At 38.8% G+C, this 22444-nt stretch overlaps 2 protein-coding genes across 6 annotated transcripts in view; one reads left to right on the top strand and one right to left on the bottom strand.

Annotated features, from left to right (window-relative positions):
- LOC127809205 (phosphoglycerate mutase-like protein 1) overlaps positions 1 to 1648 on the top strand; it is a 43699-nt gene extending 42051 nt beyond the window's left edge. For both annotated transcript variants that reach the window (XM_052347965.1, XM_052347964.1), the window contains 2 exons: positions 924 to 968; positions 1054 to 1648. In XM_052347965.1, coding sequence (XP_052203925.1) covers positions 924 to 968; positions 1054 to 1210 — 202 coding nt within the window. In that variant the 3' untranslated portion in view covers positions 1211 to 1648. The remainder of the gene's footprint in view (positions 1 to 923; positions 969 to 1053) is intronic.
- Positions 1649 to 4430: 2782 nt separating this feature from the next.
- LOC127810135 (fatty acid amide hydrolase) overlaps positions 4431 to 22444 on the bottom strand; it is a 63098-nt gene continuing 45084 nt past the window's right edge. Inside the window, exons 17-21 of one of the 4 annotated variants that reach the window (XM_052349411.1) lie at positions 10193 to 10261; positions 9740 to 9804; positions 6797 to 6858; positions 4828 to 4923; positions 4431 to 4737 (exon numbers count right to left, since the gene is read on the bottom strand). In XM_052349411.1, the coding sequence (XP_052205371.1) occupies positions 4675 to 4737; positions 4828 to 4923; positions 6797 to 6858; positions 9740 to 9804; positions 10193 to 10261 (355 nt within the window). In that variant the 3' untranslated portion in view covers positions 4431 to 4674. Of the gene's footprint in view, positions 4738 to 4827; positions 4924 to 6796; positions 6859 to 9733; positions 9873 to 10192; positions 10262 to 11442; positions 11563 to 22444 lie in introns of those variants that run through there. The other 3 variants (XR_008025372.1, XM_052349412.1, XR_008025371.1) reach the window with 3 other exon arrangements.

The following is a 22444-nucleotide window of genomic DNA, read 5'->3' as shown; positions in this document are numbered from 1 at the left end:
AGTTAGATTGGTTAGAAACAGAATTTTTGTTTCTGTTTTCTTTTCTTTCTTTCTTCTGCATATAAGTTCTATTTTTCCTTCATCAATGAGATTGAGGCATTCATTTCATAACATTTACAACAAAATTTTCACTTTAAACCATATAAAATTTGGTATGCTCTGGATAATTCTTTCATTAAGGTTGGTGCAGTTGGTTAGTGCTGAGAGAGAGGGAGGTTGGAGCTTCAGCGGTTGGTTGGAACTAAGAGAGAGGAGGCTGGAGCTTTGGCTTGGCCTGAGACAGTTTAATTTTTTTATATTATTTTATCTTTATCTTCTAATATATAAATGTAAAGCTTAAAACTATTTATTGGTTTGATTTGTTATTTTCTATTTTTTTTAATCATATGCTATTTTATTTTTAGCTTATAATGTATAGATGTAAGGTTTATAACCAAAATAGAATTTTTAAAGATTAGGGCAAACTAGTCCTTTGACATTCATTATTAAATCCATCAGATACCTTGACAGGGAATTGTCGTGATTTTTGAAAATGGAGAATTCATGTCCTTATGAAATGCAGGAACACTTTGACAAGGAACATTAATATGGTGATAGTGGGATTAGGGCTTCTCATATGTTGTTTGTTTATCAGATTTGTTGAAAGATTAATTGTGTTCAAGAATGGAGCCAATTGACAATTAAATTGTTCCCTCAAAGCAAATGTCAATTTTTTTTTTAATGTGCTCGGTTGCTTTTAAGCTTCTATATTTGGTGCAAACTACTTAACTTACTGCTGTTTGGGATCAGAAAATGAAAAAGTAAAAAATAAACTTATACAGTCTGCTAACTATTGCCCTAAATGAAAACTAGCATTTACATGTACACAGTCTCCTCTATATGCTTTATATATAATTTATAATTTGTTAAATTTTTTTATGTAGTTTTACAAATTGTGAGCTCCGTTCTATGGCTATTATGGACAGAAGGTAAACTTCTAAATTCATGGCCTACTATTGAACTGCTCTTGGTCATCCAAAGGTTCTTGCTTATTATTACTGTTTGGTCCTACAGCATGTTAGGATTAGATTCCTCGACAACTAACTATCCAGGAAGGCTCCCTCCTGGGCCTGACCTCCCTAGTGAGGCTGTGGATGATGATGCTGTGAATGATGAGAATACAGAGAAAAAAATACCCAATTCTGGATTATCTTGGACAAAAAATGTCTAGTCCAGTAAGCTTTACAGGAAGCATATTGCTACATTGAATTGAAGCTCTCCTCACATGACAACATGATCCTTTCCCGGGAAGACGCTTGTAATGTATGCATTTTTGGATTTACAAGATTCTGCAGTCAATTTTACAGAAGGCGCTGGAGTTTTCCTGGTAAAAGAACAGAGGTGTGCATATTGAGCAGCCAGCTCTTTTTCTAGTCCAGAAGTGGGTTGCATGGAATTTAAAGCTGAGATGAAGATTGTACTGTACCTTCTCAAAATTTTCTTGTGTATCTGAAACTGAAAATTGCTACTGCTGTCCTTATATTTCTTATATATATATTCAGATGCATTCTTGCAACTTTTGTATAATTGAGGGCACTCCAGAATGACATTGTTTCACTTCCCCCTTGCATCCCGACTATATTAATAAAGCCATCAACTTCTGTCCCCACTTTCCATGGATTGTGGCCAACTGTAATGGCTTGCTTTCTCACAATGGCCTGCATTGCATTTTACTTCTGCGTGGCAATGTGCTTGTAATCCCTGGAACTCATGCTAAGCTAAGATGCGCTCTGGTGTGTGACCGTTGCATTGGTTGATTTGTGCTGTGTGTTGGCATGCAATTGCAGTGGCGCAAGGGATGTAAGGATAGGATCATATGGTCATAAACAAGCTGGACAAGAGTTGCAAGGTGCTTAGCTTGCAGCTGAGAAGCAGCTGGAAGGGCTTCATCTGTACAGCAGCCTAATCTCAGCTTCGATTAGGGCAGGGTCTGCATGGTGATAGTAGGCCTCTTAGCAGTCAAAAATGAGGTCCATAAGGGAGCTAAAGAAGGATTAGATTAATCGACAGTTAATGGAGATCTCACTAACGCCATGGATTTCTCCTCTCTTCATCTAAGCTACTGAAACCCCACATGCATGGCTGCCATGCTTTCTCTACAGGCTTTGGCTCTTTTTAAGTGTGAAAAATCTGTATATCTCGTACTTCGTTCTTAAGCTAGAGACGAGAGGAAAAAGGATCTACTGGTATGAGGACGGCAGCAAGGGTCAACCGTTGCCTCGACAACATGGCCTGAGACTGAGAAGGTGAAGGAGATCATTCTGTTCTAAAGATGGTTAACCTGAGTAGTTGAAGGAGAAAGGTATTCCATGCCTTAATGTTTCCCTGTGTGCAGTCATACTTCCTGCAAATGGCAACTCTGCTTATTAAATTGCATATGCTGTGATCTTGTAACTCTGTTGCTTGGTTGTGAAAATGTGTTTATGTTGATCAGTACAAGAGTGTCAAGGTACGAGGTCATGCTATTACTTATCAAGGCACAAGGCGGCGCTTAAGGTACAAGGACAGCGATCCTTCATGCTAAACATGGGATAAATCATTGGTGCTGGATGGTGAGCCTTGATGATGATGTTTTTCAGCTGCACAAATATGTTCATGCTACGATACTTTGAACCTCATGTAAGCATGTGTTTGTCTGTTTGTGGAGATGAACTGATGGAGAGAGGGGGCTACAAATATGCTTGAAGTGCAAAATGTATGAAGTCTTTAGATATATATATATGGCTTGGGTATGACACTGATCATATAGAACACTTTCATGTCTTTGTGATAGATGTACGAGAACTGAAATTTAGACTGTTGTAAGCTATGTAAATGCGACCTTTTGAGGAAATTGAGTTGCGGTCGGAAGCAATGTGGGCACAGCTTAGGTAAGTTGGGTTATTCAGTCAATTACCATAAGTTCCTGAAGAATTGATAATTGTACAAGTATGCATACCTGCTTAAAATTTATACTGAGCATCCCTGGATACAAGATACGGTTGGATCCTTTTTGTGGTTTATAGAAGAACCAGAAGCTGGGGTTATGGTCATGGGTAGGGTTGGCAATGGTTCAGTTTGGTTTCGATTTTTGCCAAAACCATAACCAAACCAAACTTAAATTACTAAAACCAAAACCAAACCATTACCCATTTAGTTTTAAAAATTTAAAACCATAATCAAACCATTCGGTTTCGGTTCGGTTTCGGTTTAACCATGATTTTTTAGTTTAATCCATATCAACAAACAAAAATAAATAGCATTCATAAATTTTTTTGATAATTTCACAACAAACAAAGATAAATTCTAATAAAGTTACCTTATTCTTGCATAAAGTTACAAAACTTATTGGATATAAAATCACATTTCCAAACCTACAATTGTTAAGATCAATAAATTAATATGTGCATAATTAAATTGTAATTTAAGCTAAAAAAAATTAACTACAAAAGTTAATACCTTCATCAACAACATTAATATATTCTTCGTAAATTGATGCATATCCATCTGAAATGAATGAACCAACTCCATCTAACAAAATTATATATATAAAAAATAAATTAATATGAAGAGAGATGAGGCAGAGAGCAAGAGACAGCGAGGGTGAGAGAGATCGAGGGCAAGCGAGAGCAAGAGGGGCTGAGCCCTAGCGAGAACAAGAGAGATCTACTGAGGGCGAGTGAGAGCAAGAGAGATGCAGAGAGAGAGGGCGATTGGCGAGCTCGTGCGGAGGAGCAAGAGAAATGAGGCAGAAAGGGTGAGAGAGATTGAGGGCAAGCAAGAGTAACGGCCGAGCCCTAGCGAGAGCAAGAGAGATCCAGCGAGGGCAAGCGAGAGCAAGAGACATATGCAGAGAGCAAAGGCGGGGGCAGGCAGACGAGCGAGAGGCAACGAGGGTGAGAGAAAGTCATAGCGAGGCTAAGAGAGGAAAGAGAAGAGAAAAGGGGAAAAGGATTTGCAAGCAAGGCAATTGAGCTGTGGTGGGTTAGCCTCAAGTGGGCTAGGCTCAGGTGGACGGCATTATATATAATATATATTATATATACATATTATACATATTATATTATATATATATAACATATTATATATATTCGGTTCGGTTCAGTTCGGATTTTGGTTTGGTTTTAGTGAAAACCATAACCAAACCATACCTATTGAAACAGTGTTCAGTTTTTCCTCGAACCAAACCATTACCCAATCAAACGGTTTTTAACCGCGTTGACCGGTTCAATTTCGATTCGGTTCTTCACGGTTTCGATTGCAATTGCCATCCCTAATCATGGGTCACGTTGAGAAAGCAGCTGTTTCAGGTTTGATTGGGTTCAATTTTCTTGTAGTAGGTCACTAATTAAGCGGCAGGACAGCGTCTGTTACAGGAGTTGGGCATTGGATTCTTACACTGGTAACAAGAATAATAAAATAGTGCCGTCTAGCTTTTCACCGGTGATGGGCTGGGTAGCAAATAGGAACCATGTGGATTTTATTCAATTACACTTCCAATATATTATTCTGAATATACTTCCTCTGCCAAGATTGAAAGTTTAAGTTATGACAAAACAAACATTAGTTTCGAACTTAAGTTGGAATACAATGCGGGCAGGCTCAGATGCTTTTCAACAATCAAAGAGAATAGAGGCACGACAGAGAGCGGTTTCCTTAGTTCCCCTTCAAAATGTCATAAAACGACACCGGCCTCTTCCTAGATTCAGCACATAGGTCCTGGAAATGCAAAATGGCATCATTTCTGTTGGAACTCCACTTTCACGTTAGGATGATCGTTTGAATATTATTACTATTAGTGGTCGATACCTCTACTGCAACAGCCAAGCGCAGAATTGTAGCTTCAGCCCAGGGTCGGCCTATTATTTGTAAACCTATTGGCAGTCCTTGCTTATCATATCCAACCTGTGCCAAAAGATGAATGAGAAATTGACCATAGGAACTGTTCAAAAAAGAGGATGACCAAATAAAAAACTCATATTTGGTTCAGTTTTGAACCTTTATTGAAATTGAATTTAAAGTAAATGAACACATTCACCTAATTGTTAGGATATCAAAACCGTGTAGATGAATCTGCAGCAAGAGACTAGGAACAGGATACATCTAAATGTATGATACGAGAATAAACACTAATCTGCTGACGGAGATGACAGAAAGGACACCTCCATTCTAACTGCTTTACAAGGAATATATATATACATATATATATATATAGGAGATCATATGCAACAAATTCAATTAGCAAGGAGTAATATCCCAGATCGTGAATGAGGGGCAATATAATGTTCATTGGGAAGTACAAGTGTCATTAGAGACCACTAATATTGCAATTTATTCTAGGTAACCTAATTATGGACAAAATAGACAACAATATGTCCCTAAGAGGGGATGACGAAATTTACCTCCTTTAATAGGTACATAAAAAAGATTTTTATAGAAGTATTAAGGATAGTTTTGTCCATACATTATAAAACATTTTCCACCCATTTCTTTTTCATCCATTCTCCCTCAATTTGGGGGAGACCAAAATTGGTGATTTGAAGATTAGATGGAAAGGGTTAATTTCCACCCAATTCCATTTCATTCCAGGACTAATACCTCTCCCAAACAAAGAACCCCTTCCCATCCTTTTCCATTCCATACCCCTCTCCCAAACGCACTGTAAGAGAAGAAGAAATAAAGTTGGATTTAAATTGGGCTTGAATTTATTAAGGAAGTTGAATTGAACTGAAATTAGGTGCAATGTCATTCAAGTAAATTGTCTTAAGGCATGCCCTAAAAGCTTAACTGATTCTAATGGGCTTAAGTTAGTGGATTACGTCCAAAATGTTTCAAAGAGATAAGTTGGTGAGATAAAACTTACAAACTTGCGTCCAACATGAGGATCTACTAAAAGATCAAATGTAAGAGATGTCTAATTGAATTTTATATGATCTAAAACCCAAAATAGCTGAATTTTATACGATTGAAAAAATAATCTAAATCCCAAAATAGTTTAATTTTATATGGATGAAGGTACTGGGACATCTAGTTGCCAACAGCACAAATAGTACTTCATTCGGAGTTTTCTGGAAGGACTGATGGCCAATTTTCTGGGACGGGTTTATGCAGTTCACAGAAAAGATAAAGTGGTAATTAGGAGCCCCTAACCAATAGTGGCTTTAAAAGATCGAAGTGCTTGAAAATTAATGGCTAGCTAGAAGGAGGAATTTCGGCTTTTGCAATAAAATATTCGAGCGGAAGAGAAGCAATTAATAAATAAATAAAATGACTTAATATTTAGAGTAGATTGCACCACCCCAAGTGGTTTGGGCCAAATGTACGAAGATATCTTGTAGTTCAAAAATGTCTCTAGAGGTCCTTGTGATTTTACTTTTTTCTTTTTCTTTTTCCTAATTAGACACCCTATCGAGAGGCATTTTTAAACTAATGAAGGGATTGTCCAAGCAAAAATGGTAAATCATGAGAATCTTTAGAGACATTATTAAATCACAGTGGGTCTCCATGCAAATGGCCCAACTATAAGCGGCCTAGGTGCAATTTACCCTTATATTTACCTCACATTAATTAAATTGATCACTAGTGAACCAAAAAAAGACAGGAGGGTGTTAATTGGAACCAAATGATAGTTGATATAGAACTGATAGCAAGAAAATACATTAGAAAGTGTGAAGGTTGACAGATTTACTTGCTCTCATTAACAAATATGCAGCAAGTTTTTCATGTAGAATTTGAAATCTTTATTTGCATATAAAAATAAAAGATGCATGTAACTTACAGGTACAGAAATAGCTGGGAGACCAAGAAGATTTGCTGCTATAATAAAACGCATAAGATTACCTAAAATCAGACCACACACAGAAACATGTTAGAAGAAAATAAGCCACATCAATAACAAGAATCAATCAAACCTAGCTCAGCTACAAAACTGGAAGTTCCACAAAGATAATTGAGATGATTTTAGAGTAACAGGTCAGACTGGTTCTTAAAATATGAAATGTCAGCCTTTCATCATGCACCGGAGTAGAATAACATACCCAAGGATGTTTTTAAAGAAAATTGCAATGTAAATTACAACACTTATTTGGTAATAATATTGGACTTGGATCCCATCCACTTCTGTAGCAAAAGGTTATAACAAGCACGTGTTTTATCCATACCTGAGGTGGATGGATGGCTGGCCCAACATGTTTCAGCTTATGAAACAATAACGTACTGTATTCAAAGGGGATACAAGGTCATACATTCATAAGCCAAAACTGCATAATATAACATATTCCAGTGTAATTTCAGACTTTCCACAAGACCACCTTCATTAGAAGGAAGCACACCTGAGACAAGAGACCATGCCTCAGGCATGTGGTTATCTCATCAAATGACTGAAATCTAGGATGGTGGATATTAGTAAATTTGATACAAACCTGTACATAATTTTTATTTTTCATTTTTTTTTTTGTTATTTTGGTAATTTTCAGCTTTTGAGGTATATTTTGATGCAAGTTAGTTTTTGGGGCGTCTTTTTGTAAGAGCAAGTGTTTTGTTGGGGTTCCTAAAAGATTAGTGAATTTTAGGGCTTATTTGTTAAATAGTTGGCTTCTCTTAGAAGCTTGAGGACTGGTATAAATAGAGTTTCTTAGCCACGTTTAAAGGACTTTTCAGCATTTTGAAGACAGAAATCTCTACAGAGAGTTTTGTCATGTACCTAGGGCTGTGAGGGGTTGTACATTGTATTGGCAGTTACAAACCAATTGTTCTAGAAGATAGCTTAAGTCGTTGTACTTCAAAGGCAGCTACATTCAGTTGTACTCCATTTTAAATTTGGCAGCCTCGTTGGCCCCAATACCCAGCTGGGATCAGTATGTAATAATTGATCCAGCTTAACTCAATCATGGAAGAATCAATTGAAGAAATTCTGATTCTCTGCTCAATTTCTCTCTCCTCTCTCAATCTTTCCCTCCCTCATTCTCTGTTCTTCCCTTTCCCCCTGCCTTTCTCCCCAATTCCACCTCCTAATTTCCTGCCCCAATTCTCACCAATTAAGTGAGAATCCTCCGTCAGATTCAAAGATCTGACAAGGTTCAACTCCAAACCAGTGATTTTGAAGATTTGGAGGCTTGGGTTTTGAGGGTTCAACCCTGCAGCACCTACCCTCCACCGCTGCCATAGGTGTGAGAGACTAGCAAGAAGCTAATGCTAACTTTGCTCTTCTAGGTCTGAAAAGGTGTGATTTCAGTTGTTTCAGTGTGTTGTTTGCTATCCATTGTTTCACGACTGCATCCTTGTGTTTTTTCTATTTTTCTGTTCTTATTTGCATCAAATTGGTAACAGAGTAAGTTGATCTTGAGAGTTAATGGTTGCAAGAGGTGGAAGAGGAAATAGAGGTGTAGAGGTAGATATGTCATTGTTGAGATGTTGAAGAACTGCAGGAACAATTTAGAAAACTTACTAAGCTTTTTACATGAGTTATGAATCTTCAAAATCAGAGACATGACAGTGATGATGAATCTGATTGTCCTGGGGGGGTAAGAAATGAAATTAATCAGCTATCTCAAGATGAAAATGATAGTTCGAGTAATGAAGAAAGACTTGGTAATGAAAGGCGTGTGCAGCGAATGAAAGGCCTCAAAGATTGGAAGATCGAATTGTGCATGCCCTACAAAATTCCAAAGATAGTGGTGTCCAAGTTATTTTGAAGGTGATATGGAAGCTTAAGATTTTAGGATTGGGTGAACAGCATTGAAAGTTATTTTGAGTTGAAAGATGTGCTGGAAGAGAAGAAAGTGAAGCTTGTTGAAGCAAAGCTGCGAGGACCAGCTTCTACTTGGTGGAAGCGTTATCAAAATGATCATGAGAAAAGAGAAAAAGGGGAAGTTAGAAGATAGAATAAGATGAAAGAGAAGCAGAAGGGTCAAATTTCCCCCAAGATTATGAGCAAACATTATATTAAAGGGTTCAGAACTTCAGGCAGTGTGAGAAATCGGTGAAGAAGTATACCCAAGAGTTCCCTAGGCTGTCACTAAGGTGGTGTAACCTTGCTGAAACTGAAGCCCAAAGGGTTAGTTGTATGTGAATGGGGCTTAAAATGGCCATCCAAGATCAAGTAAGTTTGCAGCAGCCTTATAAAATGAGTGATGCCTATCAACTTGCACGAAACAGTCCCAGAAAGCTGATAACTGATTGTAACAGTGGTGCATCAACAGGTATGATGGAGTGGGTGCTAAGGGAAAGGAAATAGCTGCAACCATACACTCCAGCCAACCAAACAGTTATAATATTGGAAAAACAACCAAAGAACAGCCTAATAATCAAGGGAAGATGGTGATTATGTGCCATAGGCACGAGAGGCTAGCCAGAAGCTGCTGCTAATTTTCTGTTCTAGGTCTAAAAAGGTGTGATTTTACTTGTTTAAGTGTGTTAGTTGCTATCCATTTTTTCAGGACTGCATCCTTCTTGTTGTTTTTGCTATTTTGCTTTCCCTATTTGCATAAAAATATGGAGGACGTTAGTGGCAGCAGCAATAGAGTACAACTAATCCTAAACAAGGCATGTATATTGAAGAGCTAGTGCCAGTGGTCTGAAGCCTCCTTTTGGATTGAAACACCCTACTATTACAGGCTGCAGTTTGACTTCAGGATCAACCTGTCTAATAATGATGCCAGAAAACTAGGAGTGACATAAAATTATCAGAGAAATATCAAGTTGAGAATGATAGCCAACTTACCTGAGACCTGCATGTCTGTCTCGCCAAATTTAAGAGCCTTAGGAGGTATTACAGGTGCTGTCATGCTGGTAAGACACAGCACATCATCTTGATTATAATTTTTATACTTCGTAATGGGAGCTAAAATTTGATGCTGAGACCAAAAAATAGTATTATATGAATACTGACAAGTGAAATCATTCATATGATAGTTGAAATAATAGCACCTAGACCTAGCTCCCACGCCCATTTTTTTTTTTTGGGGGGGGGGGGGGGGGGGAGATAAAATAAAGAGAGAGCACAAAAAAATTAAAAGCAAAATCAGAATAGCAAAAACCTCAAAAGGTCTAAATAGAGTGAAAAAACTAAAAGAACTACCTGAGGAATAAGAACACCTATTAGTATAGATTGTAAAGCTCATTAACTCAATAACAAACTACTGCCCGAAGAAGAAGGGGGGGGAGCATCTCTTACCCAGTTGTTGGGGTCACTATGACATCAACCTTTTTAAAGATCTCCATATGGTGGTACATTATCCTTCGCCTACGATAAACAATATCAAAGTGAAATAGGTTGTCTATTAAATAAACCACATAACAAGGAATCTTATTTATTGCCATTAAACAAGATTCTAGACACAACGTACTGCCAAGAATCTTTGAACAAAGGAAGTTGATAGTAAGTAGAAAATATTCTGCAGAAAATATATCTGGGTGATTGAAAGGCAAATAAGTATTAATGACCACATACATTCCCTTCGTTACAAATTGTTTGGTTTTATAATATTGCCATACAGAGTTTTACAACACATAAATTTCACAAGTAGCTATCACTTCCAGTTTCATTTAGCCAACTTCTCAATTCAAATACCATAAGCAAGATACAAGAACAAGTTTGGATCAAGCATTCATGAGCTGAAAAATTACACAACCATGAAAACTACACCAAACTTAATTCCACCATCTTTTCTGGAAGTTTATTCAGCTGCACTAACAACAGATATGGAATTGCATTTGCTTATACTAATGATATCTAGATTATTCTGAACCTTGTCTTGAAAAAGTAGTGTCCTGTCGGAAAATGATTTAAATTAAGTACATTAGTTTAAATTAGTAAGTTGGAGACAAGGCTTGGCCAACCAAGAGACAATTATTAACTAGAAGAGACATAGATTAACTAGGATCTCCAAAAGACATGTAAATTAGGAAGGCATCCCAAAAGACATTCATAAATTAGGAAGTCGAAAAAATATGCCTTCAATACTAGAACATTCATAATGAAAATATCTGGAAATAAAATATTCAAATATTGGGCATCTAGATATGAGGTTGGGGATTACTCGGTTCCCATCAGTTAGTGCAAAACCACGAGGGAACAGGATTGAATTCGTGCTAAGTTGAATCCTGGAGGTAGAGTTTCTGGGTCCCTTGCTCAATGGAAGGTATCTTCAAGAAGTGTCATAGCGCCTCTTAGCAAGAGATTTGACCTTAGTTTCAATTCTGGTATCCTCTAACAACTCTAGTTACTCTTCTAGTTTATGAACACATCCCACACTGAAAAGTAATCCATTGACTCTTCCCTTCCCAACTTAATAGCATAATATTCATTAGCAATCATGTTTGAAATGACAAGAATTTACTCAAAGACCATTCACGCTATTAAGTTAAACCTCAAGATAACAATGGTTATCTTGTAGAGCATAATAGTGAAAAGATAAAACTCACCTTAGGCCAAAAATGTTGAAGGTGCAGCTTCACTCATACCATAAACACTATTTAGATTGACCATTTGCAATAATCAATCCACTTTCCTTGGCGAGGTAGAAATTTCAGGATTAATTTAAACTGTGAGAATTTAGAGAGGGAGAGAGAAATGATTTGAAGAATATCTCTATTAGTTACAAACTAAGAGATGGAACACATATATATACAACTATCATGACATCATCTTGATATAAGCCATGACATCATGCTAACTATCTCTATATACAACTCAACATTCCTTCTCAAGCTAGAGTATAGATATCATAAGCACTAAGTTTGTTACAAATATATTCTACCCGAGGACCCTTTAGAAACTTAGTGAAGACATCTGCAAGTTGATCATTAGAATTAACAAACTCTGTAACAATAACACCTTCAACCAATTTTTCTCTAATAAAGTGACAGTCGATTTCAATGTGCTTGGTCTATTCATGGAACACTGGATTTGAAGCAATGTATAAGGCAGCCTAATTATCACAAACAAGTTTCATAGGAGACACTTCACAAAACTTAAGTTTCTGCAGGAGTTGCTTAAGCCAGATGAGCTCATAAGTTGCATTAGCCATAGCCTGACACTCTGTCTCTTCATTTGATCTAGCTACTACATTTTGTTTCTTACTTTTCCAAGAAACTAGATTTCCTCCCATAAGAACACAATACCTAGAGGTTGACCTACGATCAGAAGGAGATCATGCCCAATCCGCATCTACATAACAGCAAATATTTGTGTGTTCCTTATCCTCATAGAATAGCCCTTTTATCTAGTGCTCTTTTGATGTATCTCAGAATTCGGATAACAACATTCTAGTGAGAATTACATGGAGAACTGACGAACTGACTAACTACACTCACAACAAAAGCAATGTCAGGACGAGTGACGGTGAGATAGTTCAGTTTGCCTACCAGTCTTCAATACCTTTCAGGATCTAAAAAGGGCTCCCCCTATCCTGGCAAGAGTTTGATATTCGGGTCCATTGAAGTGTCAGCCGATTTGCAATTCACCATGCTAGTTTCTTCTAAAATGTCAAGGGCATACTTCCTCTAAGAAATTGAGATACCATATCTTGATTGTGCAACCTCGATACCCAAGAAATACCAAAGTTTGCCTAGGTATTTGGTCTGAAAGTGTTGATGTAGATGTTCTTTCGACTGTTGTATACCAACTTGATCATTTCATGCAATAACAATGTCATTCACATAAACAACAAAGTAAATGCATAAAGAAGAGGAGTGTTGATAGAAAACCGAATGATCAGCTTCACTCCGGGTAAGACCAAAGGCTTGAAGCACAGTGTCGAACCTTTCGAACCACGCTTGTGGAGATTGTTTTAGACCATAGAGAGACTTCTTGAGCTTGCAAACTACATTGAACTCCCTCTGAGCAACAAAACCAGGCGATTGCCCCATATAGACCTCCTCTTGTAGATCACCATAGAGGAATGCGTTTTTAATATCCAACTGATAGAGCGGCCAATGATGCATAGCAGCCACAGAGAGAAATAGGCAAACTTAGACCATTTTAGCAATAGGAGAGAATGTATCACTGTAATCCAGCCCATAGATCTGTGTAAAACCTTTAACAACCAAGTGAGTCTTAAGACGATCCACCTGTCCGTCGAGGCCCACTTTCGGGGTGAACATCCACCGACAACCAACGAGAGTCTTTCCTAGTGGTAGAGGCACCAAATCCCGAGCACCATTTGAGTGTAAGGCTTTAATCTCATCAAACATGGCCTGACACCAACCTGGATGCGACAGGGCTTCACCCATGGTTTTAGGAACAAAAACAGAAAGAAAGACTTCCACCAAAAGCAAGTGACAAACGCTCATAGCATAAGAAATTATAAAGAGGGTAAGGATTACGAGTGGATCATGTACCTTTGCGAAGAGCAACAATAAGGTTAGATGGCACATGATCTGTGGCAGGAGGAACCACTGATGGAGAGAGTGCGTCAGGAGAGTCTTGTTCTGGAGGAATGTTGGCTCCAGCAATAAGTTGAGGACGACGATGATATGTAAGAAGTGGAGGATCCATGGATGATGGTGTTGGCTGCCATGTGGCGCCTACTGGATGGTAACACGCGGCAACCATCTGTTGCTCCTTGAAGGCACCTGATTGCTCTTATGCCCGATTGTCCTTTCACCCGTTTGCTCTCCCTGCCCGTTTGCCTTTCTGTTGGAATAATCGATCGTGTTGCACGATCTTATCTCAGCCGTTCATCCAAGCTTTATGAGATGCAATCCCAGTCATCCATCATCGCTTTTAATCTCGCTCCTCGGGATGTAAACCATTAGACGAAAAGAAAAGGGGAGAAAGTCGGAGAGGGTTTTCGCTTGGCTTCGGGCTAGGGTTTTCTGGTGGGTTTCTTCATCTGGTTCTCTGTAAATGCTCTGTGCAGATTTATTTTGTTCTCTGGTTCGATAGGTTTAGCCTCCAATCTGTATTAGTGATTTTGGGGCATTTTGTTAGTGAAGCATTGTTATACAGAGAGTATTTGAGAGGGTTTAGAGAGGGTGTAATCTCTAATTCTTTACTTAGTGTAGTGAGCTCTTCTCTCCAAAGCTCAAGGTGGTCGTAGCCCTATTTTTGGGTGAACCACGGTAAAAATCCTTGTCTCCCTTTGTTTTCATTTTTGTTTTTATTTCATTTTTGTGTATGTTTGTTATCGCGTTTCCTGTCTTTGCTATCTTCAATCTATGATTGAACGTATTTGGTGAATACCCTAAGGCTTGTGTTGTCTGTTCGCAACAATGGAGTGTCGACCTGAAGATAGCAGTAGGGGGTCCACAGAGGAGGAGACAGACGAACCCGAAGAGGGCAACAAAAGAGAAGAAAAATGAATAGGAAGTACCTAGTCAAGACTCTGTGAATCGGGCTGAGCAACCGAGAAAAAAGACTTGTTCAAAGAAAGTGACATTAGTAGATATAAGATAGCGATTCAACTCAAGAGAGTAACACTTATAGCCTTTCTGCAATCGGGAGTAGTCTAGAAAGATACACTTAAAAGATTTGGCAGCATGTTTATCCTGGCTAAGTAAAAAAGAATGCACAAAATAGATACATCCAAATACACGAAAGGGAACAGAATAAAGTGACTATGTAAGGAACAAAAGAGAATGAGAAATTTGGTCCTATAGCATGGAAGATGGCATGCGATTGATCAAATAACAAGCAAGAAGAACATTACCCCAAAATTTGGTGGGAAGATTAGCACATAAAAGTAGTGTTCTTACAGTTTCAATGAGATGGCGATTTTTACGCTCAGTAACACCATTTTATTAAGATGTGTAAAGACAAGAAGATTCATGTAAAATGCCATTAACAATCAAGATGTAGTAAACTGAGAGGAAAAATACTCGAGGGTATTACCACTACAAAAGGCACGTATAGAAAGTTCAAACTGTGTTTTTATTTCAACAGTAAATGTTTGAAAGACAAAATAATTAGGACCGACTTTTCATGAGAAACAAATAAGTGCAACGAGAAAAGTCATCAATAAAAGTAACAGAATATGAAAAATCTAGAGTAGAGTTGACTCGACTAGGCCCCCATATATCAAAGTGCACAAAGGAAAATGGAGTCTTAGCCCTATTATGGACGCGACTAGGAAAATAACTACGAGCGTGTTTACCACGCTAACATGACTCACAGTTAAAAGTGGATAATGATAACAAACTAGGAACTAACTTTTTTAGTTTGGAAATGTTGGGATAACCGAGATGAGAGTGGAAGAGATCTAGGGAAGCCGGACTAGTGCAGGCTACCTGCGAATTAGGCACAACACACCCAACACCTCATCCACCCTGTACCCCGATCCTGCACACAAACAAAAGTAAAGGTAAAGGTTACTGAACAGTTTAATTCTCTAGTAAACTGACTAACAAAAAGCAAATTAAAAGGACTATATGGGACATAGAGGACAGAATTTAAAGGGAAAGAGGAGGTAGGAGAGGTTTTCCCTATCCCGTTTTGGTGACAAAAGTGATGGTTGGTAAATGTTCAGAAAAGATAAGGATAGAGAAAAGATCCTTATTACCACAAATGTGATTAGTGGCGCCAGAGTCCAAAATCCAAGGCCCAATAGAAAGGCTTGGAGTAACACAAAGCCATGGGATGACCAGTAGATGGCTGAGATGCCTAGAATTTCAAGAAAGCCTCATAATCAGTAGCAGGTAGGGTTACCATCGGAGGGCCTGATGTTGGACTAGGGGCACTCTAGGAAATATGGGCTGCTCGAGATGTCTGAGATGCAGGAGGGGCAGCTGGTTGACCATGCTTCTTCCAACACTTATCTTCCTCATGCCCCTTCTTTTTGCAAAAGTTGCAGTGAGGGCAATAGCAGTTACTAGATCGGCCCTAATTACCACCTAAAGTTTGAGACACAAGAGCAAAGGCCTCGGGATGGGTACCTGTAGAAGTACCAATAGAGGAAGAACTGCTAGCCATATTGAGCAATCTTTTGTATGTATCTTTCATAATAAAGTTAGTGGACCCAATCAAGATCTAAAGGCGAACAGGCTCGAACTCAGGCTTGAGACCGAATAAAGTAAGGACCATGAACAATTTTCCCCGCTGAGAATCATGAGCAGCTTTGGAATCAAAGTATGGAAGAAGAGCTTCAAACTCCTACATGAGAGAACGCATCTGACCCAAATAGGATTCCATAGAGTGACCCTATTGGATGTTCTTGATAGTGTGGAAAACTATGTAGAGACAATGAATGTTGTTGGTATAACATTCAGTTGCTTCCATCCAAACCTCATAATAGGTTTCAAACGGCCGAAATAGCTACAAAACAGAGCGATCAATGGAATTCCACAAAATATTACACAATTGAGCATCAAGCTATCTCCATCTAGCTTTGTTGGTTGGGTCTACATCCTCTGCCTTTGTGGTGAGATGATCTGCTTGTCTCTACCCCTTGAACCATAGTTTGATAGAGGTTGCCCATAAGAGATAGTTAGCAGACCCTATTAACTTGTCGAAGGTGATAATAGGGGTCCCTATGTTGGAAAGGGTAAAGGGTTGAGAAGCAGCAGATGTTGAAATGGACTCGCAGATGTTGAAATGGACTCGCCACGTTTAGGAGTGATGTGACTGAGGTAACATGTTGAGGATTGCAAATTAGATCTGGAAGTAGTAGTGAGTAGCGATAGAGGCTTGCTGGAGCACTGACAAAGATGGACGACGACGACAGGCGGCGGCGAAACCATTGGGAACTGGAGGGACTTACGGAGACGAGTCCAATGGTGGTGATGGTGTCACGATCAGAGCACCAGAGAGAGAGATTGGGGAAAAAATGTCTAAACACACAGATTTGTTAGGCGGCGTGTGGCGACGCATGAGGCGGCTGGCGGTGATGGGGCTTCAGGGCTAGGCCGATTTGAGGCCAGCAATGCAATAGTGGCAGGAAAAGTGGGTGTGACGATGAAAAAATGGGTGCACATGTCAATGGTTCAAATCTGGCAGATCTATTGGGAGGCGCATGGAAGCACGTTGGGTGGCCGGTGGCAATGGGGCTTTGAGGCTAGGCCGATCCGAGACCAGCGATGCAACAGCGGTGGTGGCACAAACAGATGGTGGCCAGAAAGTGAGTTGAGAGGTTACGCATGGAAGATGGGCAAAAAACTCATGGCGGCACGTGGCAACGACGACGGCGATGGATCTCCAGGATTGGGCTGATTTGATGACGGCAAGCACTATGGTGGCAGTGGTGCTGGCAAATGATGGCCAGACAGTGGAGGTTTGGTCTTGACAGAGACGGCGAGGAGAGAGAAAAGAAGTGTAGAAAGGGAAAAAGGGAAATGGTGTAACATCCCGTATCGAGTGATAAGAATGATCGGAACAACTTACTCTAATGGGCCTACGCGAACTTCCTAGGGGGTTACCCATCCTTGAGCTTCCCCAGCTCAAGCACACTTAACTTAGGAGTTTTTTATCTACATTCAACCCAAAAGATATATAGCTAGTGTTATTTCCTTCCTTACTTATCCTCGATATATACTACCATTCTCTAGGCTCTTGGGGTATTACAAGTGATATTCCCACACACTTTATTGATATGAATCAGAAATATTTATACAAAAAGTTTCCTAAGAATTCTCCTAAGATTTAGGATTAGATTACAACCCTATTATCTAGGACTAGATGTTATCTTACTAAATTACAACACTAAAAGATAATATAAAGATAATCTAAGAAATAATATAAGATAATACAAAGCAAAATAAATCAAGCAAAATAACAAAAATAAATAGAAAGATGATGATGGATAATCTTCAAGGCCCGGCCCAATCTTATTTTATTTCTTCAACACTCCCTCTCAAGCTGGGGAGTGGATGTCAATCATCCCCAGCTTACTCACTAAGGCTTCAAACTGAGTACCATGAAGACCTTTGGTGAGAACATCCGCCACCTGTTGAGTAGATAGAACATAGGAAATCTACAAGAGACCTGTATCCAATTTTTCTTTTAAGAAATGCCTATCAATCTCAAAATGCTTTGTATTTTCATGTTGCACCGGATTGTGGGCTATGCTTATAGCAAATTGATTATCTCCCAAAAGTTCAATTGGCCTTGGCACTGAAATTTTTAAATCTTCTAGAATGATCATGACCCACAAGAGTTCGCACACACCTAGAGGCATAGCTCTAAACTCAACCTCAGCACTTGATCTAGCCACCACCCCTTGTTTTTTACTCCTCCAAGATATCAAACTCCCTCATAGGAATACACAATACCTAGTTGTGGATCTTCAGTCAACCAGAGAACCACCATAATCAGCATCTGTATAGCCTTGAAGCCTCAAGTCTTTCCCAGGAGTAAATAGAATCCCTTTTCCAGGTGCAGCTTTGAGATAACAAAGAATCTTCCTAACTGCTGCCATATGTTCCTCATTAGGATCATGCATGAACTAACTGACTAGGCTGACAACAAAGGATATGTCAGGCTTAGTGTGTGCTAGATATATTAATCGCCCTACCAAGCACTTTAATCTCCCCTTGTCTACCTCTTGACCACCCTTATTTGTTTGCAGTTTTGTATTGGGATCTACTGGTATCCGTCCCCCTTTTCCTCCTTGAACAGATTTAGTCCCTAGAGTAGGGAACTTGAAATCAAGTCGAGTTTAGATCAAAGAACTCGCTTACTTTGATTCAATAGATAGGAAACCTATTTATACAAGATTCTATTGCTATCTAATCCTATAAATTAGGAGCTAATATACAACAGAAAAATAAGATAAGAATATTTCTATCTTCTCCTATTATTTTTCCTAAATTTTAGGAACTTATCTAGCTGCTTCTTTATCTTCTTTCTTTTGAACTGCTGGTGGCTTATCTACTGAATCAGCCTCTTTATCTTGCTTCCCGTGACTTCTTCATGGGCTATGACTCTCTTCAACACCCCCCCTCAAGCTAAGGAATAGATATTTCTCATTCCTAGCTTGTCGATGAGAGTTTCAAACCCTGGTTTAGCCATGGATTTAGTGAATATATCTGCCTCTTAATCTAACTCCGCCTGGGGATGTTATCCACTGTCGGTCCCAAGCCCGGATAAAGGAGGAGGGTTGTGTTAGGTAGCCGACAGCCAACGTAAAACTTAGTTGGATCCAAAACATGAACTCTAGACAAATTATGAAAAATCGTTTGGGCGTGGGCGTAACCCTTCATAGCGACGCGCTACACTGCCCCCGTGTAGTGACAAGTGAGCTAGGGCCACTGCATCGGCGCCTGGATGTAGTGATAAATGAGCAAGGGTTCCCGCATTTGCTTGGACAGATGTGGGTAAAGACGCTAGTCCAAAATCAAAATCAAAACCAAAATCAAAATCAAAACCAAAATCAAAATCAAAAACAAAATCAAATTCAAAGTCAAGGCCAAAAACAAAATCAAATCCAAAGTCAAGGCCAAAAACAAAATCATAGATTAAGGATTGGGTCATGGAACATAGGAACATTAACAGGCAAAGCTATGGAAGTGGTGGATGTGATGATTAGGAGAAAAATTAATATTATGTGCCTTCAAGAGACGAGATGGGTAGGGAAAAAAGCAAAAACTTTATCAGAAGCTGGATATAAAATATGGTACACAGGAACTGATCGAGCGAAAAATGGAGTGGGGATTATTATGGATAAAAGCTTAATAGATGAGGTAGTGGATGTAAAGAGAATAGGGGATAGGATTATTATGGTGAAGATTAGTCTAGGAAAAATGACTATGGATATCTTTAGTACATATGCACCACAAGCGGGGTTAGGTGATGAGATAAAAGCAAAATTCTGGGAGGACCTAGAGGGACTCATACAAATGATACCAAGAAGAGAGAAAGTGATTATAGGAGGTGACTTAAATGGGCATGTGGGTAGAGACGGAAACGGATATAGAGAGGTACATGGAGGGTATGGATTTGGGGAAATTAATAATGAGGGTAAATCTATCCTAGATTTTGCTATGGCATATGGGCTCATTATAACCAATACTAGGTTCAAAAAACGGGACGAACACTTAATTACATATAAAAATATCACCTCAAGCACCCAAATAGATTACTTCCTCATGAGACAAGAGGATCGGTTATGTTGTAGGGATTGTAAGGTGATACCGGGAGAGTGTTTGACTACTCAACATAGACTTCTAGTACTTGACGTCCAAGTAAGAAATTGGAAGAGAAAAAATCACATAAAACAAAATCAAAGAATCAGGTGGTGGAATTTAAAAGGGGAGAAACAACTAATCTTCAAAGAAAAATTAAGGGGTAGAAGGGAATGGAATGGAGAAAGACAGACAAACCAAATGTGGAAAGAAATGGCTAATGCTCTGAGAAGCACGGCAAAGGTAGTCCTTGGAGAGACAAATGGTAGAGCCCCTAACCTTAAGGAGTCTTGGTGGTGGAATGAAGAGGTACAATTGAAAATTAAAAATAAGAAAACTTGCTATAAGGCGGTATATCAATGCAACAATGAAGAAAATCAAAAAAAATTATAAAGAAGCAAAAAAGGCAGCAAAAAGAGCTGTTAGTGAAGCAAGGTCAAAAGCATATGAGAATTTATATAAACGACTTGATACAAAAGATGGAGAAAGGGATATATATAAATTAGCTAAAGCAAGAGAAAGAAAAACACGGGATTTAAATCAAGTGAAATGCATAAAAGATGACAATCAAAATGTTTTAGTAAATGAGGGAGCGATTAAGGAGAGATGGAAGGAGTATTTCACAAAATTATTCAATGATGGTGGTGACACAAGAGTTAGGTTGGGACATCTTAGTAACTCCGAAGGGAATGTGAGCTATACATTCTATCGACGCATAAGTTCAAATGAAATAAGGCAAGCATTAAAAAAGATGAAAAATCATAAGGCAGTGGGACCAGATAATATACCAATAGAAGCATGGAAATGCATGGGAGAAGAGGGCATCTCCTGGCTAACGCAACTATTTAACGCCATCCTTAAATCAAAAAAGATGCCAGATGAGTGGAGGAAGAGTACTTTGGTTCCTATATACAAGAACAAAGGAGATGTTCAAAACTGTGAAAATTATAGAGGAATTAAGTTAATGAGTCATACCATGAAACTCTGGGAGAGAGTAATAGAGCAGAGGCTCAGAAAGGAAACAAAGGTGTCAGAAAATCAGTTTGGTTTCATGCCTGGTAGGTCAACAATGGAATCTATATATTTACTGAGGCGTCTAATGGAAAGGTATCGAGATCATCAGAAGGACCTACATATGGTGTTTATAGATCTAGAAAAGGCCTATGATAGGGTCCCTAGAGAAGTATTATGGAGGGTTTTAGAGAAGAAAGGAGTCAAAATAGCCTATATACAAGCCCTTAAGGACATGTATCATGGTGTAGAGACAAGGGTCAGAACATGCGGAGGGGATACTGAACCATTTACAACTACAATAGGACTGCATCAAGGTTCTGCACTAAGTCCATACTTATTTGCCCTAGTAATGGATGAACTCACTAAAGATATTCAGACAGATGTGCCATGGTGTATGTTATTCGCAGACGACATAGTGTTGGTGGATGAAACAAAAGAAGGAGTGAACACTAAGCTTGAGTTGTGGAGAAACAATTTAGAATCTAAGGGATTTAAATTAAGTAGAAAGAAAACAGAATATATGGAATGCAAATTTAGTAAAAATGCAAGAGTGGATGATGTTATAATAAAATTAGAAGACCAAATCTTACAAAGAAAAGACCATTTTCGATATTTGGGATCAGTGATTCAAAAAGATGGAGAAATCCACGAGGATGTCGAACATAGAATTAAGGCAGGTTGGCTAAAATGGAGAAATGCATCGGGGGTGTTATGTGATGGTAAAATCCCATTAAAATTGAAAGGAAAATTTTATAGGACAGCTATAAGACCAGTCTTGCTGTATGGCTCAGAATGTTGGGCAGTCAAATACCAGCATGAGCAACAGACGAGTGTAGCGGAGATGAGGATGTTAAGATGGATGTGCGGACATACAAGAAATGATAAAATTAGAAATGAAGTTATTCGTAATAAGGTAGGAGTAGTGCCAATCGAGGAGAAGATGAGAGAGACTAGACTAAGATGGTTTGGTCATGTGAGAAGGAGACTAAGAGACGCTCCTGTGAGGAGAGTTGATGAAATGGAACAATTAGTCACAAAAAGAGGTAGAGGTAGACCCAAGAAGACTTTGGGAGAGACATTAAAATTTGATATGAAATATATGGATCTAAATGAGAATATGACAAAAGATAGAAATATATGGAAGTCTAGAATTCATGTAGCCGACCCCACATAGTGGGATAAAGGCTGGATATGTTGTTGTTGTTGTATCTGCCTCTTAATCTACCGTGGGAACATAGGTAAGTTTTATACCTCCATCTTCTATCTCTCTTTGGATGAAGTGTCGATCAATCCTGACATGTTTCATTCTATCATGCTGTATGGGGTTGTTAACAATACTTATAGCTGACTTGCTATC

This window comes from Diospyros lotus, chromosome 9 (genome assembly GCF_014633365.1).
Source record: "Diospyros lotus cultivar Yz01 chromosome 9, ASM1463336v1, whole genome shotgun sequence".
Lineage (NCBI taxonomy): Eukaryota > Viridiplantae > Streptophyta > Magnoliopsida > Ericales > Ebenaceae > Diospyros > Diospyros lotus.
Note: the sequence above shows the minus strand (reverse complement) of the source record. Positions and strands in the feature narration are given on the sequence as shown.